General features: G+C 33.8%; 1 protein-coding gene across 2 annotated transcripts; it reads right to left on the reverse strand.

The window, feature by feature from the left end:
* Positions 1–1074: 1074 nt before the first annotated feature.
* On the reverse strand, positions 1075–15204 carry LOC113708879 (30-kDa cleavage and polyadenylation specificity factor 30-like). Of its 2 annotated transcripts, XM_072064473.1 has the most exons (8): positions 14600–15204; positions 13516–13905; positions 8112–8274; positions 7930–8040; positions 5415–5483; positions 3420–3488; positions 3216–3302; positions 1075–2125 (listed from the first exon to the last, which is right to left on the reverse strand). In XM_072064473.1, the coding sequence occupies exons 1-8, from the start codon at positions 15028–15030 to the stop codon at positions 1223–1225; spliced, it is 2223 nt and encodes a 740-aa protein (XP_071920574.1). In that variant the 5' UTR covers positions 15031–15204; the 3' UTR covers positions 1075–1222. The 2 variants fall into 2 exon arrangements, with proteins under 2 accessions (XP_071920574.1, XP_027087366.2); XM_027231565.2 differs by lacking the exon at positions 3420–3488.
* Between the last annotated feature and the right edge of the window lie 10143 nt (positions 15205–25347).

The following is a 25347-nucleotide window of genomic DNA, read 5'->3' on the forward strand; positions in this document are numbered from 1 at the left end:
AAAAAGACAACAATGCCTTTCATTAATTGTCAACTCATTGAAAAATTCTATCAAATATTAAAGCTCTCTCACCTATTAACAACCAATAATTATTCAAATAACAATCTTTTCCATTTAACTATCTATCATCTTCTTCCTACATCTATTTTCTTTTCAAACTCATTTATTTATTATTATCAACCAAATGTGTACTATCGCCACTAATAAAATTGCCATACACACCAAATCACCAATACTTACATAGCTTGGTATCTATTCCCATTTCTCGATTTTTTATTATTAGTAATAGTTTCCTTGCACCCATTTTTGTTTCCAATTTTTTATAGGTATTAGCAAATTGAAATTGTCAAATGACAAATTGAGTGCTAATTTCATTATCAAACTAGATGGAGATGATGATAGTGATTATGATAAAAAATAAAAATTAAGGATAGGAAGTGGAATAGGAACTAAATATAGGTTCTATTGTTACGGTTGCCATGAAAAAAAGTGTTTTTAGTATATATTTATAAATGCATTCTGTTTCTATTTTTGATTTACAACTATTGATATTTTTCCTATAGAGAGAATTTGATTGATTTTGAATTCTATGTCAACGGAGTATATTGGATATTGATATCACTAGTGATGGTTTAGATTATTTTGCACTAAAAAGATGACAGCCATGAAATTAAAATGTAGGAGTATTGATGAATATTGTTGTGTATGAAGTAAAATCTTATAATAATATAAAATTGTTGGCAAACTTTTGAATATCTGATATAACATTTATTGTTGATACGATGATTTGCATTAAAAATTTTTAGGTAAAAGAAGAACATCAAAACAAAGATAAATTTTTATTTAATGGTAATTTAAATGTTGATGGATAGGTAATAGTAATAAAAAATAAAGATAAATGAAATAGAGATCATGAACCATTTTTTTCATTTATATTTTTGTTGTGAATTATAATTCAAGAGTATTATAGGAATTTTGAGAAAAAGTATAACCTTTTGAGCCTAAAATGTTACTGAATAGTGAAAACATGAGAGGTAGGTGTAATTTTTAAAACTTGAGAGGAGCTTTCTGCAATTGTAAAAAACCTCAGGGAGGTATGTGAAATTAACCCAAAATACAATTCACTGCAACACAAATAAGATGTTTCTAGTTCACTGCAAGATACATGAGATGATTTCAGATCAAGAAAATTTCAAACTCGATGTGATTTTATCCTCGCAAGTCATGTCTGCAGATCAGAGCCATTGGGAGCATCTCCTTCTAGACTACGCCTTTTCTTCTTTCCCTCTCCATGCCTCGACCTTCTCGGTGCCTCGTCCTCACTGTCACTTTCATCATTTCTGAAACTGTTTCCACCACCAAACTTGTCCTCTTCTTCAGCCTTCCCTCTTTGCTGATGCCTCAAGTCATCATCAGTTACAGCGACTGAGGTTGCCATCTCTTGACCCTTGCCTTGATCTGAACCGGAACTAAATCTGTCATTTCTATCACTGGTTGGTGCTTTCTGATCTCTCCTAGTCCGATTTGAATTTTGAGATGGTTGAGAGGATGGAGGGGGAAACACTGGGGGCATACTAGCTGGTCGACCAGATCTTGGTTGCACTGCTGCGCCAGCAGGTCCACCCATGAAAGGGGCCCTTCCTGGACCCATCATCATCCCAAATCCACCGGCTGGGAAATTCCCAGGCTGGGAAGGCCGACCAGGAAACATCATTCCAGGTCCAGGACCAACAAGATCACCAGAGAATCTAGGGCCATATGGACCAAAAGGACGGGGAGCCATGCCAAATGGATCTGGGATTGGAAAACCATCAGGTGTCATGCCACCATATGAGAATCCATCACCAGCCATCATACCTGGGGGAAAGCCACGCATTCCAGGGAGTGGCCTGGCCCCACGTGCCAAAGGCATAAAAGGAGGCCACATCATTCCTCTACCCCTACCTCTGCCTTGAGCTGCTGCCCCATAGACCTGGCCAAAGTTCTCATCTTCTTCCTCACTTTCTTCCTCTTCCTCTTCTTCGTTATCCTCAAATGGGACAATATCTGGGTTCTCACTTCTATTTTCCGGGACACCCTTTGCCTTTTCCTCCTCTCTCTTTGACTCAGCTGCAACCCAAACAGCCTGAAAGAAAAAGTTGACCACTTAAATCACTTCGACCCAGTACAACTAGTTAAAAGATTTTGCAGCTTCCAATTTCTATGCTGCAAAAATTGCTTTATTTGCAGCATGGGAATAAAGTATTTTGTGCCCCATTACTATTGCAACCAGCTTTTATGTGTGGATCTTACAACTGTAGTACTAACAATATTGAAAAAACCTTTGCATATGCAGACATTAGCGTGCAGGTCTGCATGTGGCTGGCACTTTTCAATCATATAGAAGTTTAATAGCTAGAACAAAATATACAAGAACTCAAAGAAAGAAGCATAGACGATGACAGTATCATTCAACTCACAAAATTTCAGCATTCAACTGTACTACAAAGACCTTTCCTGATGAATCATCTTAATCCTGGTCTCACTATGTTTTATGAATGTTACAGGCAGAAAAGGTTCAATACAGACTGAATTAGGCACATCCTACTCGCACAATAATTATAACACTAAATTTTCTCAAGCACTTCAAAGCATTCCTAGTTCATTAACTAGAAATACGAGTTATGCATTAGGTCATCATGTCACTTCATCTGAAAACTGGATTTAGAGGAAAAGGAAATGTTTTTTTATTTTTTTATTTTTTTTGTTTTTGGGTGGGGGGTTCCCTTAGACTAAAGCCTTTTTACGCGTGACTACAACTTGTTGCCCAAGAAATGAGCATAAAATCTATACAGCTCATTCCAGAAAAAATAATGTATATAACACGTTAGGGAATCCCACCTTGTATTTGTAGATATCAAATGAATACGTGTCCATGAGTAAAGAAAACAGACATAACTTAAGATTTTATCAAAAATGTACAATAGATTGCCTAAAAATTGGAAATGACATAACCAGTCAATGTAAGTAAATTAAACCGTACTTGTTTTTTAATTTGATGGACAACTTAAGAATATGAGCAGGGAGGCTAACTGCTCACCAACACAGAAAAACACCTCTGTTTTCTCGTTAAGTATGGAGGGAGGAAAAGAAGGTAAAAAAAAATGCTGATGCCTACACAAAATGCATAAAAGGTACCTTGAAGTAAAAACTATCAAAAAAAAAAAAAATGGTACCATTAGTTCACTGTCTGGCTCAAGATAGAGCAGGGAGGCTAACTGCTCACCAACAGATGGCTCTAGCTCTTGGCAATCTCTACTTATCTGAAATCACACAACAAACAAGAACTTGATTCATAAACTAGACTTTTACTATAAAAGAAAGCCAAACAAAACACTTCCGAAAAAGTCTGATGGAACATAATAAAACTTCTCAGAGACAATGTATTCTGTGGAAACTGGGAAACACTCTGCAATTAGCCCATTGACGATTCCAAGGTTCAGTTTTTCCTTTAAAGAAAACATAATTATAACACATAACAAAGCGATATTAGTAGCAGAAGTACACATACAGAAAGGAAAAGCGTAGTCTTCCCAGCCTTTTTCAGTTTACTAAGTTTGAGAATTCAAGATTTTATCCTAATTTGAAGATAAAGATTTTTTAAATTTCAGGATATGCATGGATGTATAGATTATAAACCCAGTTCAGATCAAATTACCAGTCAGTTGGGATGTCACAATGTTGGCAGAATCTGAAATGTCCCTCTTAAACATCTGATACGACCCCGTATGACTTTTTCCCATTATTTTACAACTACTTTCTTGGATTGCACATTTAGAACATTTTCAAAATTGCAGGTTTAGAGACGGAGCTATGCACAGTACGAACTCAGTTGGCAAAAAGTTTTAGATGTGCAGATTTTGCAATTTATGCACAACCAACAAAAATATCTCAAAAGAACCGTTTCAACTGCTCCACTCAGCTTTAGAAAAAAGATAATAACATTGACCATTTTTAATGCTTGGATACAGTTTCATCTTACTGGAAGATCCAGGCCAATAAGATCCCTGGCTATCACTTGATTTTTGCTCGAATCCTTTATTGCAGCTAAGCTGGTAGCGAATTAAAGCTCTCAATGGAGGGGCGGAAAATAAGGGAAGTATTCATGGGTTCTGGGGGTAATTCTTCAACCAACTTTGGAGGTACTGGCAGTAGTGGGAAAGTGGGGGGGTTGTTATGGAAAATGCATAAGATTTCTTAAATTGCTTTATTGAAAATATTTAGACAATGTACTTCTATGCATAAAAAATTAGTGATAATGGAGGTAATTCATCCTAAATACTGAACAAAAAGGGAGGCATGTAATAGTTTGAAACTAGAGGTGACTTTTGTAACTTTTACACAAAACAGGATGAGGTCATAAATACACAAAGTTCTTAATAGAATGAGTAGTTCTATTGTTTCTATTATTAATGAACTCAAAAAGTTCCATGGAAAAAGAAAAAGGAAAAAAAAGGGATTCCCTGGGATTCATGCCACTTGAACGACTAGGACTCCTCTTGTCAAATTCTCTGGAGTGCAGCTCTTTTAATTAAGTGCCAAGCTGATGTGAATGAGGATTACTTTATAGTGAAGTAATACCAACTAGTTGCCTTGCACAACATACACCTCCACTCCAGGAGGAGAGGTAAGTAACTGTATAAGAAGATTCTAACATTCAATTACAAGAGTTGATGTAATACCAATGTTCTAAGCAGTAATTCCTTGTTTCACTGGGCGTAATTCCTAGATTTCCCTTTGTCCTAATTCTTAAAAATCAGTTTTAGTCTTATTTTGGAAATCAAACTGGGTTTCTAATCAGTTTTTTGGAAACAGGCAGTCTGGTATAATTCCTGGTTCAATGTACATCATTTGACTGCACAGAACTTACAAATGAAAAACTGATAACCAGTTTCCTCAAGTACATCATTAAATGAGATGACTTTACAAACAAAAGAGTACAATAACAAAGTGAAGTTAGATGAATAAACATACGCATCCAGACCTACATGCATAAATGTGCATCTATCTATCTCATATGTTTATATATGTAATGAGTAGAGGAGAGACAGAAGTTAAACTGATTGGACATGTTTGCTTCTTAAAATATTTGCTTTGCCCAAAGAGTAGTTTTGGACGAAAATGAAGTAATAGAAACTTTAGCACTCTCAGCTTCACCTTTTTTTTTTCTCATCCCCTCTCAAGTGTTTCTTAGTTCACCTATCAACTCCTCTTTCAGCTTCAAAAAGACAGTGTTGATGGTCAGATTTGAATCAACTGAACAACAACTAATTGAATCTAAGTTGAAGATAGCAGTAAAGACAGAATTCTAGAACATAGAAGATGTCTGTGTGCTCATGAGTGCATGTGAGAGCAAAAAGATTATCTTTTAATACCTTCACCGGCAAATTTTCATTGTATGGATTCCTCAAATGACGACTTTTATGGAAGGACAACTCGCAGAGCTGCAAAACAAGGAGAATCAAGTAACTAATGCACAGTACAACTTATACCAACAGTCACAACTACTTGCCACATATTAAGCTAATATAGTTTAACCACCAAAGCAATGACAGTGCTGGGGTTTAAATAAGAGCGAGTTAAAAACTAGGCCAAAAATTATTGAGCTTGAATTCAACAGATGCCATTCTAATTGACCCCCTAAAAAAAAAAAAAAAGAAATAAGAAATAAAAAAAGGTTTCTCTGAGAGTTTTCAAGCTGCACGAACACAGAAACAGAACTTCTGGCCTTATCACATACATTACTCAGGTCTACCAAATTGGTGGCATGATAAATTTATTTTTTCCCCTATTTTTCAAGCAAGTCAATTTGAAATTAGCAAGTATATCAACTTACTTTTGGCAATAAACAGCAAAGATCCAGGCACTTTCAACAAATAAAACAAATTTTACTAACATATTCCAGCAAAAATGAAACTTAAAAAAAAAAAAAAAAAAAAAAAGGTTCAAGATACAACATACATGACTAGTCATCTATTAGTTGTTTTTGGGGGTGTTTTTGAAAAATTTTGCTATAACAGAGTTTTTAAAGTATATTTTGGGATATTTTTAGAAATTATTTTGGGATATTTAAGAGTAGAAGAGTTTCTAGAATATATTTTGAGATATTTTTTAAAATTTTTAAAAAATTTAAACTAATTTTTAGATTACCTTTTAGAATACTTTTTAAAAATTTTTATTGTATTTGAAAAACTAGTTTTTCAAAAACACTCCCATCCAAACATTTTCCGGTTTCAAATTGCCAAAAGAGCACTTTGAAATGTAACAGACTAGAACAGACAGCAAACGATGTTTGTATGAATGTACACAAGGTAAGATCTGGTTAATCTTCCAAGCATATAAAAAAACAAAGCAAAAACATCTAGACATGAAACTAGAACGATGAGCATGAGTGATGTTAAAAAAAGTAATTCTCAACAGTTAACCAAATCATAAGGATCGTTTTGATCTATTGACATTGATAACACTCACCACCTCAAAGTAAGAAAGTCTTGTATTCAGAAACATCGTCTATCAAGAAATCAGCAGCTTGAGAAGCATGCAGGAATTCTATCTTCAAACACCCGTAACTAAGATATAAAATAGAGAAAATGAAACCAAACAACACGGACCTTTGTACATGATCATTACCCAGAATTATAGTGTCTAGATACCAACCCATTTTCAATTGATATATCAGCATTCCAGAATATATAGCTGGACAATTGAAGAATAGAGTTTCATTTCGAAAAGCAATGAAAAAGGCTATTGAATTAACTGAACAAGCAAATACAAAGGGAATTCAAGTCCAAATTGCAGGTCGTATCGATGGAAAAGAAATTGCACGCGTCGAATGGATTAGAAGGGGTAGGGTTCTTCTACAAACCATTCGAGCTAAAATTGATTATTGTTCCTATACAGTTCGAACTATCTATGGTGTATTAGGCATAAAAATTTGGAAATTTATAGATGAGGAATAATAAATAAACTTTGGCTTTTCTTTTCCTTGGAATGAATAAAATCTGCTTTGTTCTAGTTCATTCTCTTTCCCTCTTTTGTGCATAAAAATTTCAGATATGAATTCTTTTTGAAATCTCATTTTTTCTTCATTTTTCACATATACAAGCTAAAACTACAGCAGAGGTTTATTATCTTTTTATGTCCTTGCACCATATACACTCATTACATAACACTTTGGGGAAAGAATTTTGTTGAGCTACAAGCTTCTTTGAGGATTGCCCACTAACTCTATAAATGAAAAGCATGTCCTAGACACACCCTCCCAGCTCTGCAATCAGTACTCGCAGAGACAAATGGATGGAACAGACAGACAAATAGAGGTTAAAGATAGTTCGTGTGCAACATAAGGTTCTATTTCTGTTTTTATTCTTTTTTCCCCATTTTTTGAGAACATAAATGCATTCAATAACAGTTGAGAAAGATAAATATCTTAATAGGTTAAAATAGTCAAGTATCCTTTGCGTCATCCTCATAAACTTTAAAAGACAGCTGTAGAATAATTACAGCATGGTAGAGACCATAGGATTGGAAGCCAAAAATTATCAGTCTTGTCATGAGTAGCTCTCAATTGCTTGAAATTCTAGTCGAGAAAGATGTTGTAGAAAGAATCTTAAGATTAGAAATAACAAATTCTTGGGTTGGTTACAACAAGAAAAAGGATGAGTAGAGTTCTTAAAAGGAGAACAATAAAAGGGTAGAGAGCTTACTATACAATTTAGCTTCATTTCATGGGTAATTGACTTCAATTGGATAGAAAACAAAAGTTAGACCAAAAAGAAGCAGCAAGCTCTATTGGTCTCAAAATGCAGAGAAGAATTACAATTGTTGCAGAGAACTTAGTACCAACATTTAGGTGATGGTTTTAGAAGAGACAAGGCACTAACATGGTACCTTTAACCATTTCACAGAAAAATTCCTTCCATAATGTCCAGTTCCATGTGCATGCTTCCAATTGCCACCGCCTACTGAACCACCAATCCTAGATGTCATTTTTGCACAGCCCTATAAACCAAGGAGAAATTAGACAAGCAACACTTGTAGAGGCAAAAACAGCTTGGTTAAATTCAACCAACCTGAAAATGTCTGGTCCTGTTAATTGAAAAAATTAAAATAACATTATCCACTGAATCAAAAGCTTCATTTAGCTTGGCCTCATTGCTCCTCTGAGTTGCCCATACTCCTTGTTGTACCGACAATTCTAAATTCTCACGGTTGCAACTTTTGACTATAAAGTACCTATACTTCATTTATGATAAAAAAAAAATAAGTTTTTTTGACTAAGAAATAAATAAGCGGAAATAAAGTAACTAAGAGACACAAGGAAAATAGCTCATGGAAAAAGCACAAATAAAGGGAAAATTGCTTTTTCTGAATTTAGCTCAAAACTTTTGCAATGCCATAAGCAATATGCATTTCGAATTATTTTTAATAGGTTAGTAGAGTACAGAATGACCGAAGGATTCATTTGATAGTATTTGAAAACAGTCAAAACACATAAAACTTCAAGTCAATGCCCATGAAAGCAAAGCAAGCATATTATTCTCATCTCAACTTCATTCCCCGTCTAGAACACTATTAATATTGTGTATCAGAAATAATAATCATCTTCATCACCCAGAGAACTCTTTAGTGGTGTGTCACCAGAAATAATAAAAATGAAGTGTGTGTTCCAAGTCAAACCCTGTCTTCCAGAACCTGAGGCTAGTAAACAAAATTTTAACGACAACCAAATTTGTCCAAAGAGAAAGCAGGAAGCTCCGGTTTACCGTCCCAAAAGGACAATATTTTGAACAAGCATTTGAGGCATTCATCCATTAACAAATAAGAACATCAAGCACATGAATTATAAAACCAAAGATTGCCCAGTTACAATCAGCAAGGATTATCAACATCCAATGTCACTGCAAGCTAATGATTGATTTTGTTGTGCAAATCATAGTTAATTTCTTCCCAAGCAAAGAAACTAAATTGAAATAAACTGGAACTACACTAGAGGAGACTAGTTTTGTGGTACACCATACTGTACAGGAAAACTATTCTGAGATGCAAAGTCACAAACATAATGGTTCAAGCGGTGGAAGCAAGATGAACAGAATCTATTGCCATATGAAAGCTCTTCAATGTCATTGTCAAGACAATACAGGACTCCAACCTATTTTCCCTAAACAAAGAGTAGAATAAAATATTCTGCTTCAGAGGTAACTCGATGCAAAAATAGTAATGCATGGCCCAATGATTACATCACATGATTTTGGTCGACAATGCATAACAAAAAGCTGGAAAAAGTCAAGAACAGAACTAAGACATTGGCTCTAAGACTTTAATGTATCCATTCAAACAAGCATTCAAATCCCAGATTTCAACTATATAAGTTAATGTACAGTTGGCCTCTCAAATTAGGAAAATCATTGACAAACACACAAATCTAATGTGTCTATGCGGCAATCTAAGATTACCTGCTTACAGTTTACCAATCTCCCAGAAATTAGACTTAGATGCATCCACATCCCTCTGCTTCAGTTTGCAAAAGGTACTAAGTAGCAACAGTCTTAACAACTTAATTCAAAGTGATACAATCAGTCGAAAAAGACCGACTCCCAATGCAAGGCAAAACATGTTGCCAAAGAAAATTATCTAGCAGAGCCAACAACATCATCATGGCTCTATCTCTTTACTCCCCATTATCTGAGGAAACAGCAAAGAAAATAAGTTCATGTTTCACATGAACAAAAAGTAATTCATTAAAGAAGAGATGACACAAATAAGTAGAATTGAACAATCCTCCAAAGAGAATGAGAATGAACAGCTTATAAAACAATTTCTTTCTCAATGACATATCAGTATGCACACTAGAAGCACTAGCCTAGAGTGAAGAAGCAGAGAAATGTCCCTGAAAACAATCCTGCACGGGTTATCTGTTCAGCTCTAACTTTTCTCTTTCCAAAACATTCAAAAGTTTACCCACCAAGAAAAGCACCATAAACAATGGAGCTTCCAGCGGAGACCACTAGAATCAGGAAAAAATCAACTCTTAATTCTAGGCCACACTTTGCTTTTGGATATATACCCACTTCTCCACTGAAAGTCTAACTTGGGCTGATTTTTTCAATAGAGCTGATCACTGCATAAGGAGATGACTACTAGTTTCTCTTGGGCAGCAACCCCATGGTGCCTCTTAATAATTTCCACCCAGTATCATCAAATAGATAATTTCAATTGTTCATGACCATTTGACTTTGGAGGGAACAATAATTAGGTGGCACACACTGAAACTTTGAAGCCTCAAAAATGTCAAAAATCATTAGCCATGATTCTATCCATGGAAAAGAGATTTGTTTTTCCATTTCCTGCTGGTCATGTAGAAGCTCTGGTTTTAGCAGGAAAAGTTGTTGATAAACCACTATGGGAGGAAAAGCATTTAAAAGCTCTGGCTTTAGAAGGAAGAGTACCCAAACAAATTTGTCAAGGAACAACTACGGGGGGAAAAGATAGAAGTGGGAATTTCTATAACTATACTCTCAAACTAGATGCATGACACGGGGGAAAGAACTTACAGAATCCAATAAATCCTATTACACAAGGTACAGCTTGTCCACAAGGGATCCAGAGTAAAAACCACCATTTTTCTTCTAAACAAAGTACTAGTTAGGTCACCAATAGAGGCATCCAGGAATTCTTGCCACCTGTAGCTAAACCTTTTTTCTCTGAAACTGATGACCAAAAGATACAGTTCAGTCATTTGACTTTTAGGTTGATTTTAAATGCAATGTCCTGGACTTCTGTAGCCAATTCGTTGGCTACATGACAGGCATCCACTATCAGTCTTATCTTCAATGATTGCAATTTAACATTACAAACTCAAAACATTTGCAAAAAATACTCAAGTCGAAACTTTAAAAAGAGTAGAGACCAAGCTGATAGATCTAAGATCCTTAATCTGCATAGATGTCCCCTTCTAAAGAACATTGATCCAGAAACATGACACCATTGGCCAAATTGAAGAACATACCTCGAGAAAAACATCCTAAATACCATTCCAACATCCTTGAGATAAAGCTTAGGAAAGCCATCCTAGACTAATCCCTTGCCCTCAATCTCAAAAAAGTGTTCTAGTGATTCAGTCTATTCCCCAAAAATAGGACCCAATTCCCGCTTGATTCAAGTTCTCAAAGATCTTGAAAGAGTCCAAGCACAACAAAGCTATTAATTCCACATTCTTCCAGGCCTATTTAGTCACCAGTGCTTTCATCCTACCAGTAACCAATGTCAGAAATAAAAGGTGTTACAATCATCATCAGACTCTCATCCAACAAGACCTCTTCCAACACATTTCTAGTTAAGCCTGCTTAAAAACCATTAATTGACAGGCCACCAATTGCTTTTAGCTCATTCAAGGTCGAAATCTTTCTTAATCACCATAACCCGTTCTATCCAAAACTTTACACTTTACTTAACAGACTTTAGTTTTCTCAAGAAGTTAAAACTTTTTCAACTACAATATTACCACTCCATAACCCACTCGTTGACTTGAATCCTGTAGCAGTTACATCCAAAATACATACTCATATATACAGAAAACAAGCCTAAAAGACAAATTGTGTACACCACTAGGATAACTAGTCCACTGTCCTCAGAGTAAAGGAACCTATCAGTCAAAATATACAGAAACAGCTGCAAATAAACTTTCAAGTAATTGACCATCGGACAGATCCCGCATGCCAGGTCCACGATGAAAGATCAGAACTTTACATGCTAATTGTACCTAGAAAGATAACATCATAGTACCATAAAAAATCTCAACTTAAGCACAAATTCTAACAACTACAAGGCAAATAAGTCATGTCAATCCATTCCTTTAAGAAAGAAACTTTTACAGCAAAATAACTCAGAAAGAAAAGACAAATACAACAAGCACAAGTCAAATAAATCAAATCACTTGACTGCTCCAACAAAGAAAAATTTAGCATACAAACTTAGGAAAAAACACATAGATTAGAAACAATTATATTCCATCAAGCTGTAATATACACAGGATTCTATTCCAATTTCATCAACAAAAAAATAACCATAAAAATCAGAGGAGAATGTGATAAAAGGAGATTCTTAGGAAAAACTGATTCAAACCAATTTGGCTGAGAAGTATGCATATAAACAAAATTAAATGGTTACTAAATTTTAAGACCATTTTTAAAACATTTGCAACATTCATCACCAGTAAAAATGGCAAGAAGGAAACCCAATAAGAAAATAGGTCATAAAAAGATTACTAAGTTTTGGAGATAAAATCCAAAAAGCAACCATATATTCTCATAGAGATTACAATTCATATGTAAATAAATGAGGCCAGTACCTGCAATGAATCTTTTCTATGAAAAATAAAACAAGGCTACGTGTGATATTTCGGCTTTTGTAACAGAGGCAGGCAAAATGCAACATAACAATTATCCAAACACATGTACATTAAATGAGTACTTAGTTGTAGTAGTAAACATAAAGCTTGCAAATGAACTACCTACATACAACCTACGGAAACAAGAATAAACCTGTTCTTTAAATTTGATAAAGCTAGAGGAATACAAAGCATGTGACACAGAAAGCAAGCACATGGCACTCAACAAGAAGAATCTTCTCTGGTAACAAGTCATGTGAGCAAAGAACTAAGACAAGTCAACTGGAAGGGGAAAAGGGAAAAAAAAAAAAACCAGCAGACGTTCTGACTCAAAACAGTTTGATAGAAAACCCAAAAAAAAAGTCCATATTAGACAGGAACTTGGTAATTAATCAAATTGATCATCTAGAAGCCTCAAGCCTACAAGAGGATGCATCTTTTGTTATGTAATATTCAAAATTCTTATTTGTGACCTTAAGAAGAAGTCATCCTTAATGCAAGAGTCCTACCAGAATATGACATCTCTACAGGCAAGTATGCGGCTGAGTTTGTAAAGTTTTCCCTGTCAGGTCATCAAACACATTTGTCCTACTCAGTGACTAGAACCAAATACAGAAATAAACAAGTAACTGAACATGTTAGGAACATTTATTTGAAAAGGTAATCTATAAACCTAGATCAACTAGGATAAAACATGCTTCTGGGATTGTTTCCAATTCCATGAACCCTAAACGTGCCACATCGATAACTATGTAGACTCAATAAAGATTCCTTTAACATGTCAATTAATTATAGCATTTTATGCCGAAGAAATAACAGATACTCAAACAAGACTCCCCTAAAAGTGAAATAGAGATGCCAAACAAGATAAAGCAAAGGAAAACAAGCAAAAGCTCATTTATACATCATTGTCCAAGAATGTAGCAGAAGAAAAATAGATGTATAACCAATTATGTTTGCTACCATGACTCTCAAGAAAATTATTACAGCTGATGTAGGACAACCCTTATATATAACGTCCATAAATAAGTACACTGCCTCATTACATGACCTAATAGAAGACCAAGACCTTGTTACTCTGAACACACCTAGATGTTCCTTGGGGCAGGGGTGTTGCCATTCTATTTGTTTGATTTTGCTGGCCATTTGGAAGATTTTGTGTTTGAGCCTGGCTGATCTGCTGTGGCGGTGGACCTTGCTGCTGTGGTTGCTGCTGCTGCTGCAAGGCAGGGGACTCTGCAGTAGTAGGTTTTGCAACTTGATTTGCACCATTGGGTATTTGTGAAAACTGAGACTTTTCTGACTGCTGTGAATAGTTAGGATTCCGGTTTTGCAAAAACCTGTTTGTATTTCCATAGTTGTAGGAAGTCAATTGCTGAATCTTCTGGAGGACTTCTTCCACAGGAGGTGGAGGTCCAGGCTGTTTTGCATGCCTATATCGACAATCAGGACCATTTGGACAAAACCCTAATTTGTACCTGTGAAAAACAACCATCCATCAGAAGAGACATTGAACAACATCTCAATCACTTAGAAATTGCTCCAGCTTGTGAAATACTTCTTGTTTGTATCTTTTGCTGAAGAAATAACATGATTTGGACAAATAAAAGTACAAATACGAGAATAATGGAAATTTCATTTATAGGAGTTATAATTTTCTCTTAGCTACAAGTTATGCTCCCGATAAGGAACAAGATATATACGAGAGAAAGGTCAAATTCCAGCAAAAAGGTGGCATTGTTGAGACATGAACATAGCAAGGAGGAATAACCCCAGAAAGAATAAATTAACGTAGTTAGGCAGACAACAAAGCAACCAAAATAAATATTTCCAACTCAATTCCTAAAATTTCACTCTTCCAAAATCTAACCTTTAAAAAGAACTAGAACTTTTAAATTCCTTCATACTTTAAACTATAGTTAAACCCAACAAGAGCCAAAACTCAATAAAATTCTAGCAGAAAACATGATTTCCCAATTTCCACAAATTATCAAACCAGCCTACAAAACTGATTATCAATATCAATTGTAAGTTTTACAAATTACAATCCCCGCAAATTAAAAAAAAAAAAAAAAGAATTTAACCGCCAAGTATACGGCCACATAAGAACAAGAATAGAAGTTAAAAAAAGAAAAAAACCAAGAAGCAGAAAAACAGAAGAAAGATACATACATATTGCACTCCTTGATATCCTCATTAGTATGCTTGTACACACAATCCTGCTCACGACATTCCCCATAAAGCCGAAAAAACCTACAAACCGGCATCCGAGATTTATCATACTGGTGAAGGAATCCGCAAGCATCACCTTTCATACACAGAGACCGGAGCCAATGCCGGCAAACTGTCTGCCGGAAGCTCCTCCTCTGATTTGTACCCATTCCGCCATCTGGAGCCGCCGCCCCCACGCCCGCCGCAGCCGGAGGAATTACTGAGGGGTTCATACTATTATTACTAATATTAGCGGCAGCGGAGGAGGCACCGGTGCCCGTAGCTGAGGCATCGGAGGGTTGGATTACCGGATTGGATGCCGTAGGATGAGTGGGGCCCACGTCAAGACCGCCCTCGAAATCGAAACTCAGACCTCCTTCTCCATCATCCATATTTATTCTGTATTTTCTGGATTACAGAAACAGATTTCTACGCGTATGTTTTCAGAAGGTGGGGTTTTGACAGGGAGGGATTCGCCGTTGCAGGTGCCGGCAACCGCGATGGGTTTTGGGTTAAGGGGTTGGCAGGTGTAATTAATAAAGAAGGGTTTAACAGAAGAAAGTAAATTAGGAAATTTGAAATGAATTCAATTTTGGTAACTCTTTATAAATTGTATAGCTGCAAGTAAGCAAAGGCGAAATTACACTTACCTCCCACATAGTTTGTTGAAATAACAAGTGGCCATTTTTTCAAAAACAAATTTTCAAATATAATACTACAATAATATACAATAACTCAAAAAATATCTCATCCATATAATATATTAAATATTTCAAAAAAAATTTCATACACACTCCTACAGTAAAGTTTTTCAAAAATACCTCTAAAAACAACCTTTGCTTACAAAAATTGCATGATAAGTTACACTTTGATAGCCTCTATCTTACTTTTAATTTGAACTTTTATATTGAGCTTTTTGCACACATTAATTGTATTCCCATGCAAAAATAAAAAATTTGGTTAACAAAGGCTGAAGCATTCATGTGATGGGGCGAATGAAATATTAAGATTACAAACTTGGAAGATCTTAGTCATGTCTCTTCTGACAAGCAATTCAATCACTATATCAACATATGAAAAAGGTTTGTTAGAAGCAATACACGGCAGTGGGTTCTGGGCTAATTTCTCAAAATATACGTCAAAAAAAAGAAAAGTCCGTCAAATATAGCTATGACACGGAAGTGGTACGAATCTATAGCTGCTGTGCTAACTAAATACGACAATGAATTTTTTTTTTTTTTAAAGGCCACCGGCTACCGTGCACAGTCAACACGATAGCCAACAGTGAGTTTTTTTCCCAAAAAAGTCAGCCCGGTACTGTGCATAGCCAGCACGGTGAACCAGTACAGACTCAATTTGGTTTGGAAAACCAATTCTGAATGAGTTTAGCTTAGATTAATAAACTTTGAAACCATGCATAAGCAAGGGACTTTGCTATATATGTCTGTTTCTGAATCACCATTCTTCCATGATGACAGACTCGTACCCACTAATTTTGGAGGACCATACATTCACAACTAAAACTGACATCATCCATCAGTCACGTTAATGTCATCTATAACTGCATTTTCCTTCTCTAGAAACGAGCTGCGACTTGTACAAATACAAGTTTGACGTATTTCCAGTTCCTTAGAAGACTTTGAGGTCCTGGTTAAAAAAAAAACTCGCTTCTGGCTGCCGTGCTGACTATGCATGGTAGCATGCAAAAAAAAAAAAAAATTTACTGTTTTGTTTAGTCTGTACTAGAAGTGGCAAAATGGATATATGGTTGATAAATGGTTTTAGTTAAATGGATTGTGGATCAAATTGATCCAATCCAATTAAAACCATTTAATAAATGGATCTAAATGGATGTCATTTAAATGGATAGTGTAAACCATGATCCATCCATTTATCCATTTACTCTCCCAAATCCTAAATTTAAGATCAAAATGTTTTTTTTCAAAAAATACATATCCCCAAAGTTCTATCCTTAAATCACCTAAAACCTTTTGGTAATAACAAATGCTTGTACTACTACTCTATTTCAGTTCTTCATAAAATTAGTTTAATTCCAAGAAAATTTAACTGTTGTGGTTAATTTAACCTTTCGTCATTACTTTAAGTATCATTTTGTAAAGTAATGAACAATTAAGAACTTGGCTATATTTTTATAACTTTTGAATGAATTGAATACGGTTTTACCGTGAAAAAAAGTTTACGTTTCCAATTTTTTGCACTCCTGTTCAAGAGTGATGTCTTGAATAAAAGTGGAGTTCTAATAAGAAATCTTATGTTATTTGACAAATAAAATATTTGCATCACATGTGCACGTAGTACCTAAAAATGTATGAAACTCCTTATTATACCATTGATATACCTGCTACCTTATATTACTTAGTAAATTAGGTGTCTTTTGTTTTTTGGATAATTGAGCTGGGTGATAAGGGGAGAGAGATTGCAAGTATGAGGATTTGGAAAAAAAAAAAAAAAAGGTGTCATTTACATATCTTAACCAATGTTGCGGGGACACTCGTTAGAATTTTTTTTTTTATAAATAAAAGAATTAAAAAAATAAAAATTATTTTGACACTGCATGATGCATTCTCGCTTTTTTCTTACTTAAGAATATAAATGTTTGCAATCATTACTACATGAGAGTTTAATTTAAAAAAAACAAGAGTAGAGACTAAAATATAATTTTGAAAATGATGGAAGAAATCTAGGAACTAGAAGCAAATAAAATGCAATTAATGTTATTGGCAACTTGGCATGTGAGGAAGTTATGAAGGAAAGAATAGGTGGTCCCACAAAATTAATTTGACATATGAGGAAGTTATGAAGAAAAGAATAGATGGTCCCACAAGATTTTATCTCATATTTTTATAAATGTGTTTTCTGTTATAAAACTAATCAAATAAACTACTATAATATCAAGTGAAATATTGGAGAAAGAAGTAGAGAAAGAAGTAGAGAAATTGAGAGTAATATTCTTATATTCCAATAAGATACAAAAGTCATACCAAAGGGTTTCAATGTACCTCTATATATAGGCACTACAAGATTAAAGGTACATAAATCCTATTAAACATCCACTATTACAATAATATGAAGAAACCTATGAAACGGTTTCTCCACTACATGAATGGATTTATGAATTGTAACTTCTATACATAAGTAGCCATAAAATCATGAATTAATCCCCTTGGGAATACAAAGGGACATCCACATTTTTGTTATTTCATAACACTCCCCCTTGGATGTCCATTATACAAAGAATATGTCTCGTTAAAACCTTACTAGGGAAAAACCCAGTGGGACCAAAAACCCTAGTGAAGGAAAAAGAGTACACTATTCTTGTGTAATAATTTCTCTCCCTGATGCAAACGTCATTTGAGATCTTTTAATCGTTGCATTCCAATACTCTTCACCAATTTCTCAAATGTCGCAGTTGGTAATGCCTTGGTAAATAAATCGGCCAGATTATTATCTGATCGGATTTGTTGCACATCAATTTCACTATTCTTTTGCAAATCATGAGTAAAAAAGAATTTTGGTGAAATATGTTTCGTCCTATCTCCTTTAATATATCCTCCTTTCAATTGAGCTATACAAGCTGCATTATCTTCATATAATATAGTTGGAGGATTTTCTTTTCCGGAGGATAACCCACAATTCTTCCGGATATAGTGGGTCATTGATCTTAACCAAACACATTCTCGACTGGCTTCATGAATTGCTATTATTTCAGCATGATTCGATGAAGTGGCGGCTAGTGATTGCTTTGTAGATCGCCAAGAAATGGCTGTGCCTCCATATGTAAATAAATAACCAGTCTGAGACCTTGCTTTATGCGGGTCGGATAAATACCCAGCATCAGCATAACCAACCAATTCAGGTTTGGATTTATTTGAATAAAATAAACCAAGATCTATTGTTCCTTGGAGATAACGAAAAATATGTTTAATACCATTCCAATGTCGTCTTGTGGGCGAGGAACTAAATCTTGCTAATAAATTTACTGCAAATGATATATCAGGCCTTGTACAATTAGCAAGATACATTAGTGCACCAATTGCACTAAGATATGGTACTTCAGGACCAAGTATCTCTTCATTTTCTTCTCGTGGTCTAAAAGGATCCTTATTAGGATCTAATGATCTGACAACCATTGGGGTACTCAATGTATGTGCTTTGTCCATATAAAATCGCTTTAATACCTTCCGGGTATAAGCAGTTTGGTGGACAAAAATGCCACCTTTCAAATGCTCAATTTGTAAACCAAGGCAGAATTTTGTCTTTCCAAAATCTTTGATCTCAAATTCTTTCTTCAAATATTCAACACTATTTTGAATCTCTTCAGGAGTTCCAATTAAATTTAGATCATCAACATATACCGCAATTATCACAAAATTTGATCCATTTTTCTTGATAAAAACACATGGACATATTGGATCATTGGTATAACCTTCTTTTGTCAGACATTCATTGAGACGGTTATACCACATACGTCCAGATTGTTTGAGCCCATACAGAGACCCTTGTAATTTAATAGAATAAATATTTTTAGGATTTGATTTGCATGCTTCAGGCATGTTGAATCCTTCGGGAATTCTCATATAAATATCATTTTCAAGATTCCCATATAAATATGCAGTAACGACGTCCATTAGACGCATATCTAATTTTTCATGTACTGCAAAACTCACAAGATATCTAAATGTGATAGCATCCACTACAGGTGAATACGTTTCATCATAATCAAATCCAGGCCTTTGTGAAAATCCTTGGGTTACAAGTCTTGCTTTATATCTCACAATTTCATTTTTCTCATTTCTTTTTCTCACAAATACCCATTTATATCCTACTGGCTTTACACCTTCAGGTGTTTGGACTACAGGTCCAAAAAACTTTTCTTGTAGCCAGTGAGTCCAATTCAGATTGGATCGTATCTTTCCACTTTGGCCAATCATTTATACATCGACATTCATCAACCGATCTAAATTCATGATTCTCATCAACTTCTGTAATATCAAGTGCTACATTTTATTAGGCTCCAATTAAATTTTTTTATGATTTCATTCTCTTCAGAAATTGGCTCTTCAGGAGCAACCTCTTCAAGAGGTTGAATTTTGTCATGACATTTAATCTCCGGAGATATTTGAAATCAATTTATACCTTATTTAGGTAGGCCAGTATTAAATTTATTTGTAGCATTTGTGCATGTCCTTCAGGGACATCAATTTTAATCAAGGTATTTCATGTAGGAATAGTTGATTTAATAACTCTTCTGGAGTCGATAATATATCTGACAACTGGTTTGCAATTTTCTGCAAATGAATAATTTCTTGAACTTCCAGTTCACATTATTTTGTATGAGAATCGAGAAAATCCAATTTTTCAGGTGATTTCCTTTCGGTTGATTTCTTTCTCCCCCTAATGTCGGGAATCGTAACTCATCAGAATAAATAAATCATTTAATAGATCACTCATCAAATATTTTACGATATTTAATCGTAAAAAGTGATTCATACCCGACATAAATTCTAAATTTCTTTTGGAGCCATATAATATAAATGGGGTATGTATAAATACTTGTCGGCTCTCAAATATTCTCACTTTTGTCAAATCATATATCCATTGGAATCAGTAAACTTCTGGTTTACTACAGGTGATGATTATAAATCAAATGAGAATGAAGACAACTATATCGATAACCATTTCTCTCTCGAATGGTTATTATGATATAATTAACCTTTATCTCATTTGATTTCTAAATACGATCTCTATTATTGTCTCATTTAGTGTCTCAATTTGATATCCTTTTCGACGGATATTCTAATTCAATAATTTTTTCGAGACATCGTAAAAAGTAGTGTTTTATTTATGCTAAACTTTTCTCCTATATGGAGAAATATAATAGTAGCTCTTCTGGAGCTTTCAATCACTTAAACACTACCACTGATTGTGTTTGTCTCTTTTGTTGAAAAATAGTGTATAAAGTAGCACTTATTAATGAGACACATATCATTATCACCATAATTCTTATGGGACAAGTATTTTTAGTGGATGATATAAAAGTATCCATTTTCAGCACGTTATTTTATTAGTTTTATTCCTATCTCGATTTGTATTATGCCAAACCCACTACTACAAGAATGTGAAGAAACCTATGAAACGGTTTCTCCACTACATGAATATAATTATGAATTGTAACTTCTATACATAATGTAATCATAAATCATGAATTAATCCTCTTGGGAATACAAAGGGACATCCATACTTTTAATTGTTTCATAACACTCCTCCTTGGATGTCCATTACATAAAGAATATGCCTCGTTAAAACCTTACTAGGGAAAAATCCAGTGGGACCAAAAACCCTAGTGAAGGAAAAAGAGTACACTATTCTTGTGTATTAATTTCCCCCCTGATGCAAACATCATTTGAGATCTTTTAATCGTCGCATTCCAATATTCTTTGCCAATTGCACTGAGATATGGTACTTCAGGACCAAGTATCTCTTCATCTTCCTCTCACGATGTAAAAGGATCTTTATTAGGATCTAATGATCTGACGATCATTGGAATACTTAATATATGTGTTTTATCCATATAAAATCGCTTTAATACCTTCCGGGTATATGCAGTTTGGTGGACAAAAATTTTACATTTCAAATGCTCAATTTGTAAACCAAGGCAGAATTTTGTCTTTTCAAAATCTTTGATCTCAAATTCTTTTCTCAAATATTCAACATTATTTTGAATCTCTTCAGGAGTTCCAATCAAATTTAGATCATCAATATATACAGCAATTATCACAAAATTTGATCCATTTTTCTTAATAAAAACACATGGACATATTGGATCATTGGTATCCCAATATTTGTGAAAATTGTTGGGCTACTTGCTTTACACCTTCAGGTGTTTGGACTATAGGTCCAAAAACTTTTCTTTTAACCATTAAATCCAATTCAGATTGGATCGTATTTTTCCATTTTGAACAATCATTTCTATACCGACATTCATTAACCGATCTACATTCATGATCCTCATCAACTTCTATAATATCAAGTGTTACATTTTATTAGGCTCCAATTAAATTTTCTATGATTTCATTCTCTTCAGGAGTTGGCTCTTTAGGAGCGACCTCTTCAAGAGATTGAATTTTGTCATGATATTTATTTAATTTTCGGAGATATTTGAAATCAATTTATACCTTATTTAAGTAAGCCGGTCTTAAATTTATTTGTAACACTTGTGCATGTCCTTCAGGGATATTAATTTTAATCAAGGTATTTCCTGCAGGAATAGTTGATTTAATAACTCTTTTGGAGTCGATAATATATCTGACAACTGGTTTGCAATTTTCTGCAAATGAATAATTTCTTGAACTTCCAGTTCACGTTATTTTGTATGAGGATCGAGAAAATCCAATTTTTCAGGTAATTTCCTTTCGGTTGATTTCTTCCTCCCCCTAATGTCGGGAATCGTAACTCATCAGAATAAATAAATCATTTAATAGATCATTCATCAAATATTTTACGATATTTAATCGTAAAAAGTGATTCATACCCGACATAAATTCTAAATTTCTTTTGGAGCCATATAATATAAATGGGGTATGTATAAATACTTGTCGGCTCTCAAATATTCTCACTTTTGTCAAATCATATATCCATTGGAATCAGTAAACTTCTGGTTTACTACAGGTGATGATTATAAATCAAATGAGAATGAAGACAACTATATCGATAACCATTTCTCTCTCGAATGGTTATTATGATATAATTAACCTTTATCTCATTTGATTTCTAAACATGATCTTTGTCATTGTCTCATTTAGTGTCTCAATTTGGATATTCAAATTCAATAAATTTTTCGAGACATGGTAAAAAGTAGTGCTTTATTTATGATAAATTTTTCTCCTACAAGAAAAAATATAGTAGTGACTCTTCTGGAGTTTTCAATCACTTGAGCACAACTATTGATTGTGTTTGTCTCTCTTACTGGAATATAGTATATGTAGTAGCACTTATTAATGAGACACATATCATTGTCACCATAATTCTTATGGGACAAATATCATCACCATAATCCTTTGATCCCAAATATTTAACATTCATTTCTTCTTCAGGAAGAAAAGTTAATTAAATCAATCATCATACACCTTCAGGGTGTTTAAAGAAATTGGCCATGTGAAAATGATATTATAATTTTGATTCGTCAAATGTACTTCGGGACATTTATTTTCAGAATTCTTATTTTCTTGTCCTCATCAATATTATCCCACTTCAAGTGGTAATTTTTTCTTTTGTTATGATAAAATATATATTTACCAAAACCATAGTCATGGCATCAACCATAACTAAAAATTGAAATTTAGTCACATTCATTTCTGGGAATAGATTAGAATTAGCATGCAATAAGTCCAAAATACTTCTCAAAATTTCTCTTAATATTGCTACTACAGGAGCATATTAGAGAAATCAATTGTGGAGAATATCATTTTCAATATATCTTATGAGTAAAATTTTTTCAACACAATTTCAACTGAGAAGTAATTCTGAAAATTGCAGAATTATGTTCTTGTAGCTATAGGTAAATTTATCATACTAGGCTTTTGAAATAATGACCATCTTCTAGTGGCCAAATATTTTCGTTAAAGAACAACCATCTTCAGGTGGTCGAATCTTTTTCTTTAAATATTTCAAAGGACAAGTAGATCCTCAAATATAATTGATTTTCTATAATAGCATCTCCAAAATTCAATGCATCAGAATATAAGTATCTATAACGAATAATTCTAAATGTAAATAAATAGAATTAAAAGAAGAAATATTACCTCAAAGGTGTCAAACAGTATATGTTTGTGTTTAGTGATTGTTCAGCAATAGGCACTTGTATTTTTTGCGATAATTCAAATGTTAGCCATAAGAAATTGACATAAGTTTGTGGGTCAAAGATTTACCTCAGAAATTACTTGAAGAAATACGGGTAGAATTTTGGCAAAACCTTGTGTTTCACTTTTGTTCACGGTAGAGGCTCCGTTTTCGCCTTTTGCTCAAAAATAGAGACTCGTGCTGATAACGTGTTGTAAAACTAATAAAATGAAATACTACAATAGGAATTGAAGAAGTATTAGAGAAAGGAGTAGAGAAAGGGAGAATGATATCCTTATATTCCAACAAGATACAAAAGTCCTTACAAAGGGTGTCAATGTACCTCTATATATAGGTACTACAAGATTAAATGAACATCAATCCTATTAAACACCCACTACTACAAGAATGTGAAGAAACATATGAAACGGTTTCTCCACTACATGAATATAATTATGAATTGTAACTTCTATACATAATTTTTCAGGTGATTTCCTTTCGGTTGATTTCTTTCTCCCCCTAATGTCCGGAATCGTAACTCATCAGAATAAATAAATCATTTAATAGATCACTCATCAAATATTTTACGATATTTAATCGTAAAAAGTGATTCATACCCGACATAAATTCTAAATTTCTTTTGGAGCCATATATAATATAAAGGGGGTATGTATAAATACTTGTCGGCTCTTAAATATTCTCACTTTTGTCAAATCATATATCCATTGGGATCAATAAACTTCTGGTTTACTGCAGGTGATAATTATAAATCAAATGAGAATGAAGACAACTATATCGATAATCATTTTTCTCTCGAATGATTATTATAATATAATTAACCTTTATCTCATTTGATTTCTAAACATGATCTTTGTCATTGTCTCATTTAGTGTCTCAATTTGGATATTCAAATTCAATAAATTTTTCGAGACATGGTAAAAAGTAGTGCTTTATTTATGATAAATTTTTCTCCTACAAGAAAAAATATAGTAGTGACTCTTCTGGAGTTTTCAATCACTTGAGCACAACTATTGATTGTGTTTGTCTCTCTTACTGGAATATAGTATATGTAGTAGCACTTATTAATGAGACACATATCATTGTCACCATAATTCTTATGGGACAAATATCATCACCATAATCCTTTGATCCCAAATATTTAACATTCATTTCTTCTTCAGGAAGAAAAGTTAATTAAATCAATCATCATACACCTTCAGGGTGTTTAAAGAAATTGACCATGTGAAAATGATATTATAATTTTGATTCGTCAAATGTACTTCGGGACATTTATCTTCAGAATATTATCCCACTTCAAGTGGTAATTTTTTCTCTTGTCATGGTGAAATATATATTTACCAAAATCATAGTCATGGCAACAACCATAACTAATAAATTGAAATTTAGTCGCATTCACTTCTGGGAATGGACTAGAATTAGCATGCAATAAGTACAAAATATTTCTCAAAATTTTCTCTTAATATTGCTACTACAGGAGCATATTCGAGAAATCAATTGTGGAGAGTATCATTTTCAATATATCTTATGAATAAAATTTTCTCAACACAATTTTCACTGGAAAATTATTCTGAAAATCACATAATTATGTTCTTGTAGCCACAGGTAAATTTATCATACCAACCTTTTGAAATAATGACCATCTTCTGGTGGCCAAATATTTTTGTTCAAGAGCGACCATCTTCAGGTGATCGAATAGTTTTCTTTAAATATTTCAAAGGACAAGTAGATCCTCAAATATAATTGATTTTCTATAATAGCATCTCCAAAATTCAATGCATCAGAATATAAGTGTTTATAATAAATAATTCTAAAGATAAATGAGTAGAATT

This window comes from Coffea arabica, chromosome 9c (assembly GCF_036785885.1).
Source record: "Coffea arabica cultivar ET-39 chromosome 9c, Coffea Arabica ET-39 HiFi, whole genome shotgun sequence".
Taxonomy (NCBI): domain Eukaryota; kingdom Viridiplantae; phylum Streptophyta; class Magnoliopsida; order Gentianales; family Rubiaceae; genus Coffea; species Coffea arabica.

Excerpts from the sequence above, each read along its gene's own strand:
- LOC113708879 (XM_072064473.1), bottom strand. The coding sequence starts at position 15,030 with ATGGATGATGGAGAAGGAGGTCTGAGTTTCGATTTCGAGGGCGGTCTT. Across the intron at positions 3,303-3,419 it reads CAGTTTCCACAGAATACATT|ATAAGTAGAGATTGCCAAGA; the intron begins GTCTCTGAGAAG and ends GTGTGATTTCAG. Across the intron at positions 2,126-3,215 it reads AGCCAGACAGTGAACTAATG|GCTGTTTGGGTTGCAGCTGA; the intron begins GTACCATTTTTT and ends TTTTTCTTTCAG.